The following is a 24,423-nucleotide window of genomic DNA, read 5'->3' on the forward strand; positions in this document are numbered from 1 at the left end:
AATCGCTGTAACTTTTGAAAGAAGACTCAGACAAACATGTTTATGGCTTTATCTTATAGAACTCAATATCCCCGTGCTGGGAAAACAGGTCTTGCAGCCGTTTGAGCTAAGATTTTAAAATTATTCACATAATGAAAACCTATACTTTGTCTCGGGCGAGTTTCCCATTCAAATGCATGTAACAGTGAGAAACGCATTGTCTTGGCGAAAGAAAGCGTTTTTGAACAACTTCATATAAATCGCTGTAACTTTTGATAGAAGACTCAGACAAACATGTTTATGGCTTTATCTTATAGAACTCAATATCCCCGTGCTGGGCAAACAGGTTTTGCAGCCGTTTGAGCTAAGATTTTAAAATTATTCACATAATGAAAACCTATACTTTGTTTCAGGCGAGTTTCCCATTGAAATGCATGTAACAGTGAGAAACGCATTGTCTTGGCGAAAGAAAGCGTTTTTGAACAACTTCATATAAATCGCTGTAACTTTTGAAAGAAGACTCAGACAAACATGTTTATGGCTTTATCTTATAGAACTCAATATGCCCGTGCTGGGCAAACAGGTTTTGCAGCAGTTTGAGCTAAGATTTTAAAATTATTCACATAATGAAAACCTATACTTTGTCTCAGTCGAGTTTCCCATTCAAATGCATGTAACAGTGAGAAACGCGTTGTCTTGGCGAAAGAAAGCGTTTTCGTACAACTTCATATAAATCGCTGTGACTTTTGATAGAAGACTCAGAAACACATGTTTATGGCTTTATCTTATAGAACTCAATATCCCTGTGCTGGGCAAACAGGTTTTGCAGCCGATTGAGCTAAGATTTTAAAATTATTCACATAATGAAAACCTATACTTCGTTTCAGGCGAGTTTCCCATTCAAATGCATGTAACAGTGAGTAACGCATTGTCTAGGCGAAAGAAAGCGTTTTCGTACAACTTCATATAAATCGCTGTAACTTTTGATAGAAGACTCAGACAAACATGTTTATGGCTTTATCTTATAGAACTCAATATCCCCGTGCTGGGCAAACAGGTTTTGCAGCCGTTTGAGCTAAGATTTTAAAATTATTCACATAATGAAAACCTATACTTTGTTTCAGGCGAGTTTCCCATTCAAATGCATGTAACAGTGAGAAAGAAACAACTTCAACTTGGCGAAAGATGGCTTTATGGCTTTATCTTATAGAAAACCCATAAAACGCAATGAAGTTGTAGAAAAACGCTTTATTTCGCCAAGACAATGCGTTTCTCACTGTTACATGCATTTGAATTGGAAACTCGCCTGAAAAAAAGCATAGGTTTTCATTACGTGAATAATTTTAACATCTTAGCTCACACAGCTGCAAAACCTGTTTGCCCAGCACGGGGATATTGAATTCTATAAGATGAAGCCATAAACATGTGTGTCTGAGTCGTCTATTAAAAGTTACACCTATTTATATGAAGTTGTACGAAAACGCTTTCTTTCGTCAAGACAGTGCGTTTCTGACTATTACATGCATTTGAATGGGGAACTCGCCCGAAACAAAGTATAGGATTTCATTATGTGAATAACTTTAACATCTTAGCTCACACAGCTGCAAAACCTGTTTGCCCAGCATGGGGATATTGAAGTCTAAAAGATAAAGGCATAAACATGTGAGTCTGAGTCTTCTATCAAAAGTTACAGCTATTCATATGAAGTTGTACAAAAACGCTTTATTTCGTCAACACAGTGCGTTTCTCATTGTTACATGCATTTGAATGGGGAACTGGCCCGAAACAAAGTATAGGTTTTCATTATGTGAATAACTTGAAAATCTTAGCTCGAACAGCTGCAACACCTGTTTGCCCAGCACGGGGATATTGAATTCTGTAAGATAAAGCCATAAATATGTGTGTCTGAGCCTTCTATCAAAAGTTACAGCTACAGTTGTACAAAAACGCTTTCTTTTGTCAAGACTGTGCGTTTCTGACTATTACATGCATTTGAATGGGGAACTCGCCCGAAACAAAGTATAGGTTTTCATTATGTGAATAACTTGAAAATCTTAAATCTTAAATTTAAGCCGCAAATATGTAGGTCTGAGTCTTCTATCAAAAGTTAAAGCTAACTTCATGAAGTTGTACAAAAACACTTTATTTCGTCAACACAGTGCCTTTACATGCATTTGAATGGGGAATGTTGGGTCTGTGTTTCCACAAACCCCGCTAATTCTAGAGACTTATTCATCATGAAGAAAACAAGACAGTCGATCGATCGATTATTTGCGCAAGGGTGGCTTCGTCTGTGTCCACCACGAAAATGACCCCCAGATCTGACCTCCTCCTGCTACCTTTTATTGAGAGACACTTCACACAAAACACGTCAGAACAAAGCCACGCCCCCTTGGTTCTAAGGCAAAGCATTTTATGTGTATGTGTGAACTTCTGTAAGAGTGTGTGTGTGTGTGTGTGTGTGTGTGTGTGTGTGTGTGTGTGTGTGTGTGTGTGTGTGTGTGTGTGTGTCAGACCTCCTGCTGACCAAAGGAAGCTTACATCAAAAGAAACAGATCTTTCAGATAGGATGTATCTACAATAAAACCTCCCCCAGCACAGAGTGGTTGGGAGAGGTGGTCAGGATCAAAGGAATGGCTTTGATCCTACTGCTTGAACTAAGACTGTACAAATTTAAGAAACACAATGGCAACATTCAACAATTAGACTTAACATTTCCCTCCTTTTTGTCATTGTATACTTACATTTCAACTTATGCACCCTTTGTTTGGACAGTGTCAGTGTAGATTTCATTCATACACAGTAAACTACATCCTATACATAAGCAAATCAATGTCAACAGTCCAAAAAGAGGAATTAATATATACTAAAGAAGATGCCACCAAGGACCAGACATTAACCAAGCTATCCAGCCTTGTGGCGGATCTACTCCTGTCGTGCAATTCATTATGTATTTCTTCAAGTAAACAACTGAGCGTCAACAGTCGAACAAGAAGAATCATCATTCTCAAAAATCATATGTCACTACAATCCAACTGTATACAGACATAGGCATTCAAACGCATCAGTTGACTTTATTGTTTGTCCATGTGGCTCTCATCTAACTTCAAAACTACAGCCTGGTCAACACCCTTCTTTATTGACTCCTATCACCCCCCCCCCCCCCCAAATCTTCTCACTGTAGGCATCCTGTGGGGGTTAGAGTCAACTGGTGAATTATCTGCATTTACAACTCTTCTCCTGTCCTGTTGTCACCACAGAAAAAGCTTTGTAAAGGAAATTGGATCAAGCTGTTTTGATCTTCTTGGCTCAAAACCTCAAGTGATCATGATGTAAATGTAGACAAAAGGCTTCTCTGTTTACATCCTTCTTGCAGAAGACAAAAGAATAGGTGATGTTGCACAAATTCCATGATAAATCTCCAACTTGGACTAATCCATTGTCCTTCCTTCATACACATAGGCAATTGGCCTGTTTTCAGTTCGTTTAACTGTTCAATGTCCTGCAGCAAGTCAGATACTTTGAGTCAGACGAGCAGGTCTGTCGTAACAGGGCAGTTCACCTTCCCGGCTACTGGTGAATCAACCGTCCAATCAGGTTCAGAGCAGTTGAAAAGTTAGCAGTGTTCCTGGATGTGTTGCTAAAGCAACCAAACAAACTGTCTCGCTCTCAGTGATGCTATATGGCCACAGTCCAGAAGAATGTGTAGCCAGTGGCATCACAAACATAACCATTGGTCTCATTCTTTATGTGAGCGGTTGTGTTCTTAAACTGCCACCAGTAGTTGTTGAAAACCCATGCGGGTACTGGGTGTGGTTTGCTCTGTTCCAGTGCGCTCCCTGTCATCCCACTCAGGGTCCACAGGCTCAAGAAGATGCACAGCACATTCCCAGCCATTCTGATGAGTACCTGTGGCTCAGTTGGTTTCTTCACCGGATTGAGACGAAGAGCCCTGGAGGCTTCCCCCCCCTTTGTACCCGGTCTTCCTGCCACTTACTCCGAGCTGGCCTGGATGTGTGTCACCTTCTTGCAGTGTGCTTGATGTATCCAAGTGATCTTCACTGCTGTGGTCGTTGTCAGCCGCACCTGATATGGACCTTTCCATCGTGGACTGGATCAGCACTTCCTCTCCATGGCCTTATCAACATCCAATCTCCAGACTTCAGACTCTGCTCCTGCGGAGAAACAGAATCATCTGGCAGATCATTTGTTCTCAAGACTTCTTTACTTTTAAACATTTCAAGCATCTAATCTGCTAATATGCTCTCTCTTTTGCTCTTCTATCATCACTATAGAAGACTAGAACTCTAAATGCTCTAACATATGTAATCTCAAAGAGTCAGACCATTCTCTGTTGGAGGAATCCTCATGTACATTTTAACTAATTCTATATAGTCTAACCATGTCCTGCCTGTCTTCCTAAGTCTTAACTTTACTGTTCCATTAGTTCTCTCTGCCTGCAAAAAGTTTTTTTTTAAGTATTTAATAATCCTAAAGTATAAACTACTTCTAGAGTGAGTATAACGACTGCTCATCTCCCTCCTGTTGAGACATGGCATGGCCCATGGCTCAAAATAGCAGCAGTCTTATAAAAATTATTAGGCAGTATTGGGTTATCACACAGATAAAAAAATAAAACACCAACCTGCAAACTCGCTCCTTCTGTAAGTCACAACTGTTTTCCTGCAGTAGGTGAGTGGCCCTATATGTCTGCTGATGTTGTACTGCTAAAATGTTAACACCATGTTCTCCTAAAGCTACCTCTTTTGCGATCTTATCTGCAAAATCATTCCCTAATGCAACTGGATCTTTCCCTCACATGTGTGCTGCACATTTACAAACGGCAATTCCACTTGTTAATAACACTGCCTCCAGCAGATTTTGCAAGAGTTTGGTGTGTTCTACAGGTTTCCCTGTAGAGGTTGTCACACCTCGTCTCACTCACTGCACTACAAAATGTAATGTAGCAAATGCATACGGCCTATCAGTGTATATTGTCTCTCTACAGCTTTACACGCTTCCGTTAAAGCTAGCATCTCTGCTGCTCAAGCAAATATGAAACATGCTAGTTGCCCTGCATAGATAACTCTCACTGTCTGCTACAGTAAAACCTGTTTTAGTCTGTCCCTCTGCTATTGTACAACTCAAACTATCAACAAACCAAACCTTTCCCTCAACAAGTGGCACAGCTATTAAGTCATCCCTCGGCTTACACTTCTTCTCCACGTGCTCTCTACTCTCATGAGAAGTGCCCTCTTCTTTCGTTGGCAAAAAGGGTTTGACAGATTCAGAATTGTGCACCACTTTATGGTAATATGTGTGGTTGTGAGAGTAACAGTAATATTAAAGACAAGTGTCTTGTAGGTGACAGAAATGTAAGTTTAGTCTGCAGTAGTAAACATCTACCTCGTGTGGAACTAACAATGTCAAAAGGTGAAATAAACTATTAAAACATTGTACAGCTTAAACTGCTGCACATACTGATCTCACGCATGGAGGTAAAGCACGAGCAACTAGAGCTAATCTTTTAGGATAGTGAGTTACTGGCTTCACTTGTGGAAAAAATGCTGTTAGTTATTTTACAGTCACCTGGCATTTGTGCTGTTCACAGAACCACAAGTCCATCGCTGGACCTCCTCTGCGCTGTCACTTATGGAGCTTGGCACACTCCCTCAGGTTCCATTTTCCAATGCTGCTGAAGATTTTAAGGCAGAACACGTCATACACCTTAGTTGTCTTCCTTAACGTCAACGTCGAAACTCTTTCATCTTATTTAAGATTTGCTGTGCAAAGTCTCCTCGTGACAATCCTTTGGAAGCCCAGTAGCACAGCTCTCTGTGCTGAAGGTGATCTCCGATCCTCCTGAAGACTCTCTCCAGGCCTCAGCTTCCATCTTGTGGACAATCCTCTGAGTCACTCCTTCTCGTCATGGCACCTCACGACAGCTACAAATTGAAAAATGACACTCCTCTCGCCACACGGCTTTCGCCATGTGTCAACTCCCCAATGAGACATGTACAAGAATGTTGCAAAGTCTCCCTAAAACAATCTCCAGGGTTTTTCCCTTGGAGCAGCTTCACTCCAAGCTGTAACCCTGTGTAAAAACATTAGTCAGCACTTAAATGTTCAGCTTGTTTAACTCCCAGCTCCTGTATCCTAGAAGACAAAGTCTTAAAGTTAAAACAACTTCACATTTGCAACCAACTGTAGATCATAAGAGTAATAAAGTATTCAGCGTCACAGAGACAAGTATCATTGCAAGTTTATTCTAAACTCATTAAACTCCTACTTTTTCCCATAATTTGTTCCAAATTATTTAACATCTCAATGTTATTCCACATTGTAATCAGTGACTTTCCTTAAGTTTGTCACTCACCATGAGCCCAATAGTTCAATTGTCACTTGTCTGTCTGTGCTGAATCCTTTACAAGCACTCTTAAAGAAAAACAAACATTAGCCAAACACACGGTTCATCCTGGTTGTCAGGTGTCGGCCATCCAGATTCCAGAGGAGCTGTGAAAAGTCATAAAGTTAACACTCGCTGTGGAAAAAGTAACAATGGTCTCATCACAGTATGTCTCAAACTGCATTAATTTCTCCCCTGTAACATTCACATTTTCTCTAACATTCTCTCAACAACACAGTGTAATTTCATCATCAACATATAGGCTGTAACTACAGTTTTCTTCATACGAAATCTCAGTAATCCTGTGGTAGAAAAACCACAGGATCCTGTGGTAGAAAAACATCATTAAGTTGTGTCCTGCTGTAAATCACATGATTAACCATCTGCTGTAAAAAGAAATGTAAATGTTAGCGCTGCGCAGGTGTATACACTCTTTCTCACAGTATTCTCTGTGAGCAACACAAGGTAGTGAATGGTACCTGGTAAATTCACAGACACAGAAAAAATTAAACTAAAAAGGTTAAATTTTCCGAGTTCACATAGTCATGTGACCCAAGTTTCCTCCTGTGGTCTCCTTCTGCTCCTGCAACAGAGACACACACAGAGATACAGCCACACCTTTGTCAGGTGGGGGTTAACTTCACACAATGGTGTTAAATCAGTCAGTCAGTTCCCCATTTATTTAAAAATTCTTACTCATTCACTCAGTGATTCCTTCTTTTGCTGATTGTGGAAATTATCGTCGCATTCAAACAAAGATCATCAAACAAAACTTTCAGTGCACCATGAAAGTAACAAAATAAAAGACAGAAAATAAAGGAAAGCAAAGGAAAGAAAGGCCTTGTTTAAGTCATGACACGTGTTCTTCATGCCAGAGGGATAAATCGTAACAACCCAATTGGCAGGCTGAACTTAGTAACAAAAGACAAATCAACAGCCACTTTAATCTCAAACATTCATCCAATCACACACAAAATACAGCATAACCCTGTTGTCTTAGCACATAATAAGTTTCTTCTCATGTTACTAAATGTGTGCCATGTTAAAACTTCTACACAGCAAAATCTCCAGTGTTAAATTAACACTGGAGAGTGTCTATATGGGTCCACACTTCTGAGTGTTAAATACAACACTGTTGAGTGTTAAATGAACACTTTTGACAGTGTTATATGTTTAAAAGTAACCTAGTCAGTTTTGAAGATTAACAATGGCTAACACTGAGCAGTGCTGATTTTCTAACACTGGAAAATAACTCAAAATGTTAGAAATATTCCAGTGTTAGAAAATCAGCACTGCTGATTTTCTAACACTTATGTGAATAATGAAAACCTATACTATAGCTCAAACAGCTGCAAAACCTATTTCCCAGACACGGGGATATTGAATTGTATAAGATAAAGCCATAAATATGTGTGTCTGAGTCTTCTATCAAAAGTTACAGCTGAAGTTGTACAAAAACGCTTAATGTCGTAAAGACAGTGTATTTCTCACTGTTACATGCATTTGAATGGGGAACTCGCCCGAAACAAAGTATAGGTTTTCATCTTCTGAATAACTTAAAAATCTTAGCTCAAACAGCTTTAAAACCTGTTTGCTAAACACGGGGATATTGAATTCTATAAGATAAAGCCATAAATATGTGTATGTTAGTCTTCTATCAAAAGTTATAGCTAGCTTCATGAAGTTGTAAAAAAACGCTTTATTTCGCCAAGACAGTTGCATTCATTTGAATGGAGTTCTGAACAAAGTATAGTTTTTCAGTTTCTGAATATCTCAATAATCTTAGCTCAAACAGCTGCAAAACCTTTTTGCACAACATGGGGATGTTTAATACTATAAGATTAAGACATCAATGTGATTTTCTGAGTTTTCTTTCAATAGTTACAGCTATCTGTATGAAGTTGTACAGAAACTGTTTACAGTAGCCCCTCGCCACGCCGTTCACCTTTGGTGGTCTCGCTGTTTCGCGACCTTTTTTTTGGTGAATTTTGCCTTCTTATTTTTTTTCTTACAGAGCATTGTGTTCTGCATTCTAATTTGCTGTAGGCCATTGTCAGTCAATGTCATGCTGTGTTTCCTGTACAGTAAAAAATGCACTCAGCTTGATAAATGTATATAAATCTTTCATCGGTAGCAGAGTGACTCTCAAGTTCTGTACTGTTTCTCAAGTTTTCTCCCCGACAAACACAACAAGTAAAGTTGTGTTTGTCTCATACTGATAATGTTCCACTTTAAGCAGCAGTCCTGCAATATAATGTAAACACTGAAATTTACACAACACCTAGTCATTTAAATGGACACAATTACATGTAAATTTATGACAAATCTTTTAGCTTTAATTTGTGGATTTTAAGCAGTTACATAGTAATAAACTTACTGGTTACATGTGTGAAATTTGATGATCAGCCACTCAATCTGCATGTGCATCAGAAAATAAAAAGCTCACATCGTACAGTTATCTAGGATAAGGGCAATGGGCACGTCTAGGATTTGGGTTTGATTAACATGCACCACTTACCATGTTTTACAGTACCTACTTGCAGCACATGTATGGCAAAGCTTTAAAAAATGTATTCAAATTAATTTCTAAAATAAAATCCAGTAGTTTCTGCAAATATGTCAATTTAGCATGTGAATAAAATAAAACCAAGCCATGGCCTTGCATCACCAGTGATATGGTGGATGTTCAGATGTTGAGAAAGCTCACAGAGTCCTAGAACACAACCTTAAGTCTTTTTCATTCAGTCAGTATTTTTCATCTTTACCCTGGATTCGCATATCTCTGCCCTAGTAATGCCAGCCAGTGAGAGATCAGGCGTGCACCAAATGTTGATGTGTTTTGTTGAGTGGAACGTTGAGGGAACAGAAATTGCATTTTTTTTCTGTTACATCATGTAAAAGAGCCAACTAGACAGACTTCAAGTAGATTATGGAGTATGTATACGCTACATCCTGGTGAGCACATCTGTCTGAATGCTGGTGAAAGAAAAATGGAAACATTGTGACACAAATATAATAACCAATAAAATCAAATGTTAGTTATAAAACATTAAAGACAAATAAAGTACAACATCTCTCTCTTAATGGAAAATAGGATTAGTGCATCATTATGACATTTTCTCATCAACCTTAATGATACAGGTAGCAAAATACTACCGCATGAAAAAGAAAAAAAATCTGTTGTATTTTATCATTTTTACTCTAGCAGTGAAACACTCAGGCAACTCTGTCTGATTGAAAACCACACTGACATGAACTCCAGAATGTATCAAGAACACTTTATCAACACTACATTTGTTGAGGCAACTAGGGGTAGCTAGTTGAGGTCTGCATGAGTGTACTAGTCCAAGTATTTTTCCTGCCCATGAATTCAAAGGTGGCTGAACCTTTGCAGACATGGTTTCAGTTCCAGAGAAGCAGACTGCGGCCGGTCAACGCAGTTAAGCTTCCCGTTTAGTTCAGCTTTTTTTTTTTTCTCAAAAAGAGTTTTTGCAGAACCATATATCAGAACATTAGACAAAGTTTAGAAGGTCATTTTTTGAGCTATGGTTTTGGTTGCAGAAAAGCAGGACAACCATCTAAGTAATGCTGCTCCCTGCTGGTGGTTACAGTAAGAGGGAGGGAGGAACAAAGCTTTGGAAAGTTCAGGCACATGACTTACAGTTAAACCTACACCTGGGCAAAAATATTCTTTACAAGAACCCTAAAATTAAAGAATAATACCAGCATCATTTGAAGTTATAGCTTATTTACCTTTACCATGTTCATTGCTAAATGTAGCGTGTAACACTTGATCCATGTTAAAGGCATGAGAAGTCTGAACAACAGGGACAAACTACAACCCCCCCCCCACCACCACCACCACCAGACATGAAGGCATGAAGACCATTTCAGATAAAGAAAGTGCTACGTGTGATTTTCTATGGAGTCCATTTACGTCTACGCTACTTTTCAACCCAGTATTCCTCTAAATTAGGAGGCTGTTAGGCTGTTGAGCCATTCTCTCTGTTAGATTGAGTTCATCGTGGTATAGGCTGGGTTGTTTTAAAGGAATCAGAATCAGAATCAGAATACTTTATTGATCCCTGGGGGAAATTATTTTTTGTACTTGTGTGTATTAGAAGAACAAGAAAAGGAATAAAGTAAAGATTTTAAAGAGTCACTGGAGGTAGCAGACACAGACCATGTTCAAATGAAGTGGCATGATGACAGCTTTTTAGATGAAATGCCACCCAAGACTTAACTGGAACACAACATTGTATTCATCCCTCGTACTTCTTTTTATTCTTGTGCCAACTCCAGTCTGTGCTGTTTCCTGATCTTTCCTCTGCTACAAGAGGTCAGGGAGATGGCTGTACACAGAGTCCAGCAGCTTCTGGCTGGCCTCCTGACTCTTCACTCCTGCAATCTCAAAGAGCCTGTCCAGTTTGTCCTCAGCGGCTGGGATCTGTTCGATGATATGCAACTCCTCTGGGTTGAGGATGTGCAGCATGTCGTCAAAGATGGGCTGCAGGTCACATGGGTCCAGACGCACCTGTCGGAGCACTGTGTCTTTCTTCTCTGAAAGACAAAAAAGAGACAAAGATTACCCTAAGCAATGTTCCCTCTAATTTTTCATGTGTCTGAGCGAACACACAAACTCCCTGAGCGATCCCTTGGACCACTGTGAGCAACAGCAGACGTGTGCACTGTGGTCACGCCAGCATCGAATCCATCCAAGTTACATGGTTTATTAAAATACTCAAATTACAGCATTTACATTTTACATGTTAGACTACTTTTAATTAACTGATTTAGCCCACTTAAAATGAAAATTAAAAAACAATCTTGTTCATGACCCGTTTAGTATGTTAACACTATTGGAAGTAAAAATAACTTGAACTCCAATTTTGGAAACAACTGCCTTTCTTTTTTCTTTTTTAAATAAAGCTCTGACTTGTATTATGAGTATGAGTCTGTGGTCTGGCAGAGAGTCCTGTAAGTCTCTGTCTGTAAAATACAGTATATAATGACCAATGTTGGGCAATTAATTATATAGTTACTTCTTCAAAAAAGTTACTGAGTTATGCAAACAAAAAAAAAAGTTTTTTGCCGATTGCCCATTATTTACCGAATAATGCAGCCAAGATGTTTTTTTAAATAAGCATTTCAAACTATTTACATAACAATCAAGTGTTCTGCATCAAATAATAATAATTTCTGTCCACTATGAGATAAAGGAGAACAACAGCCTGATACCTGTAGGCCTGACAACAGGAGATGTATCACTCCTGTAACACCTGTAACATTTAGCAGTTGCCTCATTGTTCTGACACACACAACAAAACGCTCACTATACTGTACCCCAAAGTGTAAAACATGACATTTCCTGTTCCCACTAGGTGGCGCTGTCCCTGATGTCAAATATGGCACTTGAAATATGTTCAGGGGTGGAGCCTTATCATATGTGTTCACTTTGGTCAAGGTCAGAAAATCTATGACAAAATGAGAGGCAATAAGATTTTGATGGCGAGTCATCGAAATTCGCCATGGCGCCACGGCCTCACCGTATTGTAAAAACTCAAAAGCTCCGCAATTTAACATGGCCCAGGTGTGTAGTTGACACTGACCAAAGATGAAGCTTATACAACCAAATCCCAAGGAGGAGTTCGCAAAAGTTCGAGGCATTGAAATGGCAAAATTAGAGCCAAAATGTCACCTTCTCTTCCAAATGGCGGACTTCCTGTTGGGTTTGCGTCAATGGGCCCACAGACTTTTTTGTTCGTCTTGGCATGATACACATGTGTGCCAAATTTCATACATGTAGCTGAAACGATGTGGTCGTAGGGCTGCATTTAACAAGGCATAGGTGGCGCTGTAGAGCCATTTCCCAGTGCTCATATGTAAAACCATTAAAATACAAAAATTTTCACCAGACCTGGCATGTGTGCAAAATTTCATGAGTTTTTGAGCATGTTTAGGCCCTCAAAAAGGCCCTTGTTTGGGGTGAATAATAATAATAATAATAATTAAAGCTGCAAGCAGCGTTATGAGGGCCCTCGCACCCTGGCGTGTCGAGCCACGCCCAACACCTAAAACCAGCACGTCCGATCTCATGTCACATTGATGGAATTCATGCATTTAACCACCAGCTAACATTTCATTTGGTTCAACCATGAGTATAGTCGTCCCACTAGGTGGCGCTCTAACCATTATAGACAAAGGGCATAACAAACATTTCCGAGCTCGAGTCTCATCACGCCTGCGACCTTTGGGAGAGATTGGACTTTGTGTCTTTGAGTGACAGCAGATTACTGCTTTTTGGCCAGTGATTGAAACTCCACGTGCCGCCATGACCACCCCGTTTCCTTGAACGTAAAAAGCTTCGCAATTTAACATCACAAAGGTCTTTAGATTCCACACACTGGAGAATGGTTCAATATGATGAAATCCCTTGGAGGAGTTCGTCAAAGTATGAAGCCTGAAAAGAGGGGAAAATGTCGCCAAAATTGCACATTAATTTTAAAATGGCTGACTTCCTGTTGGATTTGGGATATTGCACCAAGAGACTTTTTTGTACATCTTGATATTTTCCATAAGCTTACCAGGTTTCAGACTCATAGATGAAACACAGAGCAGGGGCTGTTGTTTTGAAATTTTGTAGGGGGCGCTGTGGAGCAATTTCGCGCTATTCAATGAAAATGATCACATGACAACAAAGCCTTCATCCATTTGGAGGTGTGGGCCAAATTTCAAGCCTCTATAAACTTGCAAGCCCCTCAAAAGCCACTTCATCTTTCATGTTGAACAGCGTTGCCACCAGGGTGCGCCGTTCAGTTTAAAGTCACAATTTTTGCACTGAAGCATCACGAGGGACTGATGTTGATATTCACCGCTTTTGAGGTGGCCACGATGAACCTGTGAAAATCAGTACAACAAAATTAAAGCCATGACATTTCCTGTTGCCACTAGGTGGCGCTGTACGTATTCCCGACAATGGGCACATCAATCTGTTCAGGGCGGGTCTGACATCATGCCTGTAAAGTCTGGTACTGAACAGACTGGATTTCATTGAGTTATACTAATTTGTTTCTTCATGGCGTGACATCAAAGTTCGCCATGCTGCTGGGGTCACACCCTTTTGCGAAAAGTCACAGTTTTCACTGTAACCCAAGACCAACTCCTTACGCCTTTCCTGGAGAAATTTGAGGCTGCAGGTGTCACCCATCACTATACTGTACCCCAAAGTGTAAAACATGACATTTCCTGTTCCCACTAGGTGGCGCTGTCCCTGGTGTCAAATATGGCAGTTGAAATATGTTCAGGGGTGGAGCCTTATCATATGTGTTCACTTTGGTCAAGGTCAGAAAATGTATGACAAAATGAGAGGCAATAAGATTTTCATGGCGAGTCATCGAAATTCGCCATGGCGCCACGGCCTCATAGTATTGTGAAAACTCAAAAGCTCCGCAATTTAACATGGCACAAGGGTGTAGTTGGCACTGACCAAATATGAAGGTTATGAAATCAAACCCCAAGGAGGAGTTCGTCAAAGTTCGAGGCATGGAAATGGTAAAATCAGAGCCAAAATGTCACCTTCAATCCAAAATGGCGGACTTCCTGTTGGGTTTAGGACATTGCCATAATAGACTTTTTTGTTCGACTCTGAACATTATATAGGTGTACCGACTTTCAAACTTGTAGGCCATACCCATACCGGGGGCTCGCGTTTTTCATTTTTCTAGGTGGCGCTACTGAGCTAATTTTCCCTGGCCATGTCTGAGAACATTAAAATACGTAAATTTTCACCAGACCTGACGCGTGTGCAAAATTTCATGAGTTTTCGAGCATGTTTAGGCCCTCAAACGGCCAATTCATTTGCCGAAATAATAATAATAATAATAATAATAATAATAAACAGAGCAATTACAATAGGGCCTTCGCACTCTCAGTGCTCGGGCCCTAATTAAAGCTGCAAGCAGCGTTATGAGGGCCCTCGCACCCCGGCGTGTCGAGCCACGCCCAACACCTAAAACCAGCACGTCCGATGTGATGTCACATTGATGGAATTCATGCATTTAACCACCAGCTAACATTTCATCTCATTGAACCATGATTATAGTCGTCCCACTAGGTGGCGCTCTAACTATTACTGACAAATGGCATAACAAACATTTCCGAGCTCGAGTCTCATCACACCTGCGACGTTTGGGAGAGATTGGATATTGTGTTTTTGAGTGACAGCAGATTACTGCTTTTTGGCGAGTGATTGAAACTCTAAGTGCCGCCATGACCACCCCGTTTCCCTGAATGTAAAAAGCTTCGCAATTTAAAATCACAAAGGTCTTTAGATTCTACACACTGAAGAATGCTTCAATATGATGAAATCCCTTGGAGGAGTTCGTCAAAGTATGAGGCCTGAAAAGGGGGGAAAATGTCATCAAAATTACACATTCATTTTAAAATGGCTGACTTCCTGTTGGATTTGGGATATTGCTCCAAGAGGCTTTTTTGTACATCTTAATATCTTCCATGAGCTTACCAAGTTTCAGACTCATAGATAAAACACAGAGCAGGGGCTGATATTTTGGAATTTTGTAGGGGGCGCCATGGAGCCATTTTGCGCTATTCAAGGAAAATGGTCACATAACAACAAAGCCTTCGTCACATTGGAGGTGTGTGCCAAATTTCAAGCCTCTATAAACTTTCCAAGCCCCTCAAAAGCAACTTCATCTTTCATGGTGAACTGCGCTGCCACCAGGGTGCGCCATTCAGTTTAAAGTCACAATTTTCGCACTGAACCATCACGAAGGACTGATGGTGATATTCACCGCTTTTGAGGTGGCCACTATGAACCTGTGAAAATCAGTACAACAAAGTGTAAGACATGACATGTCCTGTTGCCACTAGGTGGCGCTGTACGTATTCCCGACAATGGGCACATCAATCTGTTCAGGGTGGGTCTGACATCATGACTGTAAAGTCTGGTACTGATCAGACTGGATTTCATTGAGTTATACTAATTTGTTTCTTCATGGCGTGACATCAAAGTTCGCCATGCCGCTGAGGTCACACCCTTTGGCGAAAAGTCACAGTTTTCACTGTAACCCAAGACCAACTCCTTAAGGCTTTCCTGGAGAAATTTGAGGCTGCAGATGTCACCCATCACTATACTGTACCCCAAAGTGTAAAACATGACATTTCCTGTTCCCACTAGGTGGCGCTGTCCCTGGTGTCAAATATGGCAGTTGAAATATGTTCAGGGGTGGAGCCTTATCATATGTGTTCACTTTGGTCAAGGTCAGAAAATCTATGACAGAATGAGAGGCAATAAGATTTTCATGGCGAGTCATCGTAATTCGCCATGGCGCCACGGCCTCACCGTATTGTGAAAACTCAAAAGCTCCGCAATTTAACATGGCACAAGGGTGTAGTTGACACTGACCAAATATGAAGGTTATGAAATGAAACCCCAAGGAGGAGTTCGCAAAAGTTCGAGGCATGGAAATGGCAAAATTAGAGCCAAAATGTCACCTTCTCTTCCAAATGGCGGACTTCCTGTTGGGTTTGCGTCAATGGGCCCACAGACTTTTTTGTTCGTCTTGGCATGATACACATGTGTGCCAAATTTCATACATGTAGCTCAAACCATGTGGTCGTAGGGCTGCATTTAACAAGGCATAGGTGGCGCTGTAGAGCCATTTCCCAGTGCTCATATGTAAAACCATTAAAATACAAAATTTTTCACCAGACCTGGCATGTCTGCAAAATTTCATGAGTTTTTGAGCATGTTTAGGCCCTCAAAAAGGCCCTTGTTTTGCCTGAATAATAATAATAATAATAATTAAAGCTGCAAGCAGCGTTATGAGGGCCCTCGCACCCCCGGCGCGTCGAGCCACGCCCAACACCTAAAACCAGCACGTCCGATCTGATGTCACATTGATGGAATTCATGCATTTAACCACCAGCTAACATTTCAACTCATTCATTCATGATTAGTTAGTCGTTCCACTAGGTGGCGCTCTAACCATTACTGACAAATGGCATAACAAACATTTCCCAGCTCGAGTCTCATCACGCCTGCGACCTTTGGGACATATTGGACATTTTGATTTTGAGTGACAGCAGATTACTGCTTTTTGGCGAGTGATTGAAACTCCACGTGCCGCCATAACCACCCCGTTTCCCTGGACGTAAAAAGCTTCGCAATTTAACATCACAAAGGTCTTTAGATTCCACAAACTGCAGATCGGTCCAATCTGATGAAATCCCTTGGAGGAGTTCGTCAAAGAACGATGCCTGAAAAGAGGGGAAAATGTTGCCAAAATTGCACATTAATTTTAAAATGGCTGACTTCCTGTTGGATTTGGGATATTGCTCCAAGAGACTTTTTTGTACATCTTGATATCTCCTATAAGCTTACCAGGTTTCAGACTCATACATAAAACACAGAGCAGGGGCTGTGATTTTGAAATTTTGTAGGGGGCGCTGTGGAGCCATTTTGGGATATTCAATGAAAATGATCACATAACAACAAAGCCTTAACCACATTGGAGGTGTGTGCCAAATTTCAAGACTTTTTAAACTTTCCAAGCCCCTCAAAAGCCACTTCATCTTTCATGGTGAACCGCGTTGCCACCAGGGTGCGGCGTTCAGTTTAAAGTCACAATTTTTGCACTGAAGCATCACAAGGGACTGATGGTGATATTCACCGCTTTTGAGGTGGCCACGATGAACCTGTGAAAATCAGTACAACAAAATTAAAACCATGACATTTCCTGTTCCCACTAGGTGGCGCTGTCCGTATTCCCGACAATGGGCACATCAATCTGTTCAGGGCGGGTCTGTCATCATGCCTGTAAAGTCTGGTACTGATCAGACTGGATTTCATTGAGTTATACTAATTTGTTTCTTCATGGCGTGACATCAAAATTCGCCATGCTGCTGGGGTCACACCCTTTTGCGAAAACTCACAGTTTTCACTGTAACCCAAGACCAACTCCTTAAGGCTTTTCTGGAGAAATTTGAGGCTGCAGATGTCACCCATCACTATACTGTACCCCAAAGTGTAAAACATGACATTTCCTGTTCCCACTAGGTGGCGCTGTCCTTGATGTCAAATATGGCAGTTGAAATATGTTTAGGGGTGGAGCCTTATCATATGTGTTCACTTTGGTCAAGGTCAGAAAATGTATGACAAAATGAGAGGCAATAAGATTTTCATGGCGAGTCATCGAAATTCGCCATGGCGCCACGGCCTCATAGTATTGTGAAAACTCAAAAGCTCCGCAATTTAACATGGCACAAGGGTGTAGTTGACACTGACCAAATATGAAGGTTATGAAATCAAACCCCAAGGAGGAGTTCGCAAAAGTTCGAGGCATGGAAATGGCAAAATTAGAGCCAAAATGTCACATTCTCTTCCAAATGGCGGACTTCCTGTTGGGTTTGCGTCAATGGGCCCACAGACTTTTTTGTTCGACTTGGCATGATACACATGTGTGCCAAATTTCATACATGTAGCTCAAACGATGTGGTCGTAGGGCTGCATTTAACAAGGCATAGGTGGCGCTCTAGAGCCATTTCCCAGTGCTCATAAGTAAAACCATTAAAATACAAAATTTTTCACCAGACCTGGCATGTGTGCAAAATTTCATGAGTTTTTGAGCATGTTTAGGCCCTCAAAAAGGCCCTTGTTTCGCCTGAATAATAATAATAATAATAATAATAATAATAAGAAACGGAGCAGATACAATAGGGCCTTCGCACTCTCGGTGCTCGGGCCCTAATTAAAGCTGCAAGCAGCGTTATGAGGGCCCTCGCACCCCCGGCGCGTCGAGCCACGCCCAACACCTAAAACCAGCACCTCCGATCTGATGTCACATTGATGGAATTCATGCATTTAACCACCAGCTAACATTTCAACTCATTCATTTATGATTAGTTAGTCGTTCCACTAGGTGGCGCTCAAACCATTATGCACAAATGGCATAACAAACATTTCCGAGCTCGAGTCTCATCACGCCTATGAGCTTTGGGAGAGATTGGACATTGTGTTTTTGAGTGACAGCAGATTACTGCTTTTTGGCGAGTGATTGAAACTCTATGTGCCGCCATGACCACCCCGTTTCCCTGAATGTAAAAAGCTTCGCAATTTAACATCACAAAGGTCTTTAGATTCCACACACAGGAAATCGCATCAATGTGATGAAATCCCTTGGAGGAGTTCGTCAAAGAACGGTGCCTGAAAAGCGGGGAAAATGTTGCCAAAATTGCACATTAATTTTAAAATGGCTGACTTCCTGTTGGATTTGGGATATTGCTCCAAGAGACTTTTTTGTACATCTTGATATCTCCTATAAGCTTACCAGGTTTCAGACTCATACATAAAACACAGAGCTGGGGCTGTGGTTTTGAAATTTTGTAGGGGGCGCTGTGGAGCAATTTCGCGCTATTCAATGAAAATGATCACATGACAACAAAGCTTTCCTCCATTTGGGGGTGTGTGCCAAATTCCAAGCCTCTATAAACTTTCCAAGCCCCTCAAAAGCCACTTCATCTTTCATGTTGAACCGTGTTGCCACCAGGGTGCGCCGTTCAGTTTAAAGTCACAATTTTTGCACTGAAGCATCACGAAGGACTGATGGTGATATTCACCGCTTTTGAGGTGGCCACGATGAACCTGTGAAAATCAGTACAACAAAATTAAAGCCATGACATTTCCTGTTGCCACTAGGTGGCGCTGTCCGTATTTCCGACAATGGGCACATCAATCTGTTCAGGGCGGGTCTGACATCATGCCTGTAAAGTCTGGTACTGATCAGACTGGATTTCATTGAGTTATACTAATTTGTTTCTTCATGGCGTGACATCAAAGTTCGCCATGCTGCTGGGGTCACACCCTTTTGCGAAAAGTCACAGTTTTCACTGTAACCCAAGACCAACTCCTTAAGGCTTTTCTGGAGAAATTTGAGGCTGCAGATGTCACCCATCACTATACTGTACCCCAAAGTGTAAAACATAACATTTCCTGTTCCCACTAGGTGGCGCTGTCCTTGAGGTCAAATATGGCAGTTGAAATATGTTCAGGGGTGGAGCCTTATCATATGTGTTCACTTTGGTCAAGGTCAGAAAATGTATGACAAAATGAGAGGCAATAAGATTTTCATGGCGAGTCATCGAAATTCGCCATGGCGCCACGGCCTCATAGTATTGTGAAAACTCAAAAGCTCCGCAATTTAACATGGCACAAGGGTGTAGTTGACACTGACCAAATATGAAGGTTATGAAATGAAACCCCAAGGAGGAGTTCGCAAAAGTTCGAGGCATGGAAATGGCAAAATTAGAGCCAAAATGTCACCTTCTCTTCCAAATGGCGGACTTCCTGTTGGGTTTGCGTCAATGGGCCCACAGACTTTTTTGTTCGTCTTGGCATGATACACATGTGTGCCAAATTTCATACATGTAGCTCAAACGATGTGGTCGTAGGGCTGCATTTAACAAGGCATAGGTGGCGCTCTAGAGCCATTTCCCAGTGCTCATATGTAAAACCATTAAAATACAAAATTTTTCACCAGACCTGGCATGTGTGCAAAATTTCATGAGTTTTTGAGCATGTTTAGGCCCTCAAAAAGGCCCTTGTTTCGCCTGAATAATAATAATAATAATAATTAAAGCTGCAAGCAGCGTTATGAGGGCCCTCGCACCCCCGGCGCGTCGAGCCACGCCCAACACCTAAAACCAGCACGTCCGATCTGATGTCACATTGATGGAATTCATGCATTTAACCACCAGCTAACATTTCAACTCATTCATTCATGATTAGTTAGTCGTTCCACTAGGTGGCGCTCTAACCATTATGTACAAATGGCATAACAAACATTTCCGAGCTCGAGTCTCATCACGCCTATGAGCTTTGGGAGAGATTGGACATTGTGTTTTTGAGTGACAGCAGATTACTGCTTTTTGGCGAGTGATTGAAACTCCACGTGCCGCCATGACCACCCCGTTTCCCTGAATGTAAAAAGCTTCGCAATTTAACATCACAAAGGTCTTTAGATTCCACACACAGGAGATCGCATCAATCTGATGAAATCCCTTGGAGGAGTTCGCCAAAGAACGGTGCCTGGAAAGAGGGGAAAATGTTGCCAAAATTGCACATTAATTTTAAAATGGCTGACTTCCTGTTGGATTTTGGATATTGCTCCAAGAGACTTTTTTGTACATCTTGATATCTCCTATAAGCTTACCAGGTTTCAGACTCATACATAAAACACAGAGCTGGGGCTGTGGTTTTGAAATTTTGTAGGGGGCGCTGTGGAGCCATTTCGCGCTATTCAATAAAAATGATCACATGACAACAAAGCCTTCATCCATTTGGAGGGGTGTGCTAAATTTAAAGCCTCTATATACTTTCCAAGCCCCTCAAAAGCCACTTCATCTTTCATGTTGAACCGCCTTGCCACCAGGGTGCGCCGTTCAGTGTAAAGTCACAATTTTTGCACTGAAGCATCACGAGGGACTGATGGTGATATTCACCGCTTTTGAGGTGGCCACGATGAACCTGTGAAAATCAGTACAACAAAATTAAAGCCATGACATTTCCTGTGGCCACTAGGTGGCGCTGTCCGTATTTCCGACAATGGGCACATCAATCTGTTCAGGGCGGGTCTGACATCATGCCTGTAAAGTCTGGTACTGATCAGACTGGATTTCATTGAGTTATACTAATTTGTTTCTTCATGGCGTGACATCAAAGTTCGCCATGCTGCTGGGGTCACACCCTTTTGCGAAAAGTCACAGTTTTCACTGTAACCCAAGACCAACTCCTTAAGGCTTTCCTGGAGAAATTTGAGGCTGCAGGTGTCACCCATCACTATACTGTACCCCAAAGTGTAAAACATGACATTTCCTGTTCCCACTAGGTGGCGCTGGCCCTGGTGTCAAATATGGCAGTTGAAATATGTTCAGGGGTGGAGCCTTATCATATGTGTTCACTTTGGTCAAGGTCAGAAAATGTATGACAAAATGAGAGGCAATAAGATTTTGATGGCGAGTCATCGAAATTCGCCATGGCGCCACGGCCTCATAGTATTGTGAAAACTCAAAAGCTCCGCAATTTAACATGGCACAAGGGTGTAGTTGACACTGTCCAAATTTGAAGTTTTTAGGACCAAATCCCAAGGAGGAGTTCGTTAAAGTACAAGGCATGGAAACAGTAAAATCATAGCCAAAATGTCACCTTCAATCCAAAATGGCGGACTTCCTGTTGGGTTTAGGACATTGCCATAATAGACTTTTTTGTTCGACTCTGAACGTTATATAGGAGTACCGACTTTCAAACTTGTAGGCCATACCCATACCGGGGGCTCGCGTTTTTCATTTTTCTAGGTGGCGCTACTGAGCTAATTTTCCCTGGCTATGTCTGAGAACATTAAAATACGTAAATTTTCACCAGACCTGACGCGTGCGCAAAATTTCATGAGTTTTCGAGCATGTTTAGGCCCTCAAAAGGCCGATTCATTTGCCGGAATAATAATAATAATAATAATAATAATAATAATAATAATAATAATAAACAGAGCAATTACAATAGGGCCTTCGCACTATCAGTGCTCGGGCCCTAATAAGAAACGGAGCAGATACAATAGGGCCTTCGCACTCTCGGTGCTCGGGCCCTAATTAAAGCTGCAAGCAGCGTTATGAGGGCCCTCGCACCCCCGGCGCGTCGAGCCACGCCCAACACCTAAAACCAGCACGTCCGATCTCATATCACATTGATGGAATTCATGCATTTAACCACCAGCTAACATTTCATCTCATTCAATCATCATTATAGTCGTCCCACTAGGTGGCGCTCTAACCATTACTGACAAATGGCATAACAAACATTTCCTAGCTCGAGTGTCATCACGCCTGCGACCTTTGGGAGAGTTTGGACATTTTGATTTTGAGTGACAGCAGATTACTGCTTTTTGGCGAGTGATTGAAACTCCACGTGCCGCCATGACAACCCCGTTTCCCTGAACGTAAAAAGCTTCGCAATTTAACATCACAAAGGTCTTTAGATTCCACACACTGGAGATTGGTTCAATATGATGAAATCCCTTGGAGGAGTTCGTCAAAGAACGGTGCCTGGAAAGAGGGGAAAATGTTGCCAAAATTGCACATTAATTTTAAAATGGCTGACTTCCTGTTGTATTTGGGATATTGCTCCAAGAGACTTTTTTGTACATCTTGACATCTCCTATAAGCTTACCAGGTTTCAGACTCATACATAAAACACAGAGCTGGGGCTGATGTTTTGAAATTTTGTAGGGGGCGCTGTGGAGCCATTTTGGGATATTCAATGAAAATGATCACATAACAACAAAGCCTTAAGCACATTGGAGGTGTGGGCCAAATTTCAAGACTTTTTAAACTTTCCAAGCCCCTCAGAAACCACTTCATTTTTCATGGTGAACAGCGTTGCCACCAGGGTGCACCGTTCAGTATAAAGTCACAATTTTCGCACTGCAGCATCATGAAGGACTGACGGTGACATTCACCGCTTTTGAGGTATCCACAATGAACCTGTGAAAATCAGTACAACAAAGTCTAAGACATGACATTTCCTGTTCCCACTAGGTGGCGCTGTTCATATTCCTGACAATGGGCACATCAATTTGTTCAGGGCGGGTCTGATATCATGCCTGTAAAGTCTGGTACTAATCAGACTGGATTTCATGGAGTTATACTAATTTGTTTCTTCATGGCGAGATATCAAAGTTCGCCATGCTGCTGAGGTCACACCCTTTCGTGAAAAGTCACAGTTTTCACTGTACCCCAAGACCAACTCCTTACGCCTTTCCTGGAGAAATTTGAGGCTGCAGATGTCACCTATCACAATACTGTACCCCAAAGTGTAAAACATGACATTTCCTGTTCCCACTAGGTGGCGCTGTCCTTGATGTCAAATATGGCAGTTGAAATAGGTTCAGGGGTGGAGCCTTATCATATGTGTGCTCTTTGGTCCAGATCGGAACATGTATGACAGAATGAGAGGCAATAAGATTTTCATGGCGAGTCATCGAAATTCGCCATGGCGCCACGGCCTCATAGTATTGTGAAAACTCAAAAGCTCCGCAATTTAACATGGCACAAGGGTGTAGTTGACACTGTCCAAATTTGAAGGTTATGAAATGAAACCCCAAGGAGGAGTTCGCAAAAGTTCGAGGCATGGAAATGGCAAAATTAGAGCCAAAATGTCACCTTCTCTTCCAAATGGCGGACTTCCTGTTGGGTTTGCGTCAATGGGCCCACAGACTTTTTTGTTCGTCTTGGCATGATACACATGTGTGCCAAATTTCATACATGTAGCTCAAACCATGTGGTCGTAGGGCTGCATTTAACAAGGCATAGGTGGCGCTGTAGAGCCATTTCCCAGTGCTCATATGTAAAACCATTAAAATCCAAAATTTTTCACCAGACCTGGCATGTGTGCAAAATTTCATGAGTTTTTGAGCATGTTTAGGCCCTCAAAAAGGCCCTTGTTTGGGGTGAATAATAATAATAATAATAATTAAAGCTGCAAGCAGCGTTATGAGGGCCCTCGCACCCCCGGCGCGTCGAGCCACGCCCAACACCTAAAACCAGCACGTCCGATCTGATGTCACATTGATGGAATTCATGCATTTAACCACCAGCTAACATTTCAACTCATTCATTCATGATTAGTTAGTCGTTCCACTAGGTGGCGCTCTAACCATTATGTACAAATGGCATAACAAACACTTCCAAGCTCGAGTCTCATCACACCTGAGACGTTTGGGAGATATTGGACATTGTGTTTTTGAGTGACAGCAGATTACTGCTTTTTGGCGAGTGATTCAAACTCTAAGTGCCGCCATAACCACCCCGTTTCCCTGGACGTAAAAAGCTTCGCAATTTAACATCACAAAGGCCTTTAGATTCCACAAACTGCAGATCGGTCCAATCTGATGAAATCCCTTGGAGGAGTTCGTCAAAGTACGGTGCCTGAAAAAATGGGAAAATGTCGCCAAAATTACACATTAACTTTA

The 24,423-nt window shown here is 41.5% G+C and overlaps 1 protein-coding gene across 1 annotated transcript in view; it reads right to left on the reverse strand.

Moving 5' to 3' along the window:
* Window positions 1–10,250: 10,250 nt before the first annotated feature.
* The window catches only part of tnfrsf21 (tumor necrosis factor receptor superfamily, member 21), a 263,648-nt gene continuing 249,475 nt past the window's right edge, over window positions 10,251–24,423 (reverse strand). The window contains exon 6 of the mRNA XM_085381445.1: window positions 10,251–10,945. Within this exon, the coding sequence (XP_085237571.1) occupies window positions 10,716–10,945 (230 nt within the window). The 3' untranslated portion in view covers window positions 10,251–10,715. The remainder of the gene's footprint in view (window positions 10,946–24,423) is intronic.

Source organism: Rhamphochromis longiceps, linkage group LG15, assembly GCF_057381845.1.
Source record: "Rhamphochromis longiceps isolate RC_006_pf linkage group LG15, R_longiceps_female_GT1.1, whole genome shotgun sequence".
NCBI lineage: Eukaryota > Metazoa > Chordata > Actinopteri > Cichliformes > Cichlidae > Rhamphochromis > Rhamphochromis longiceps.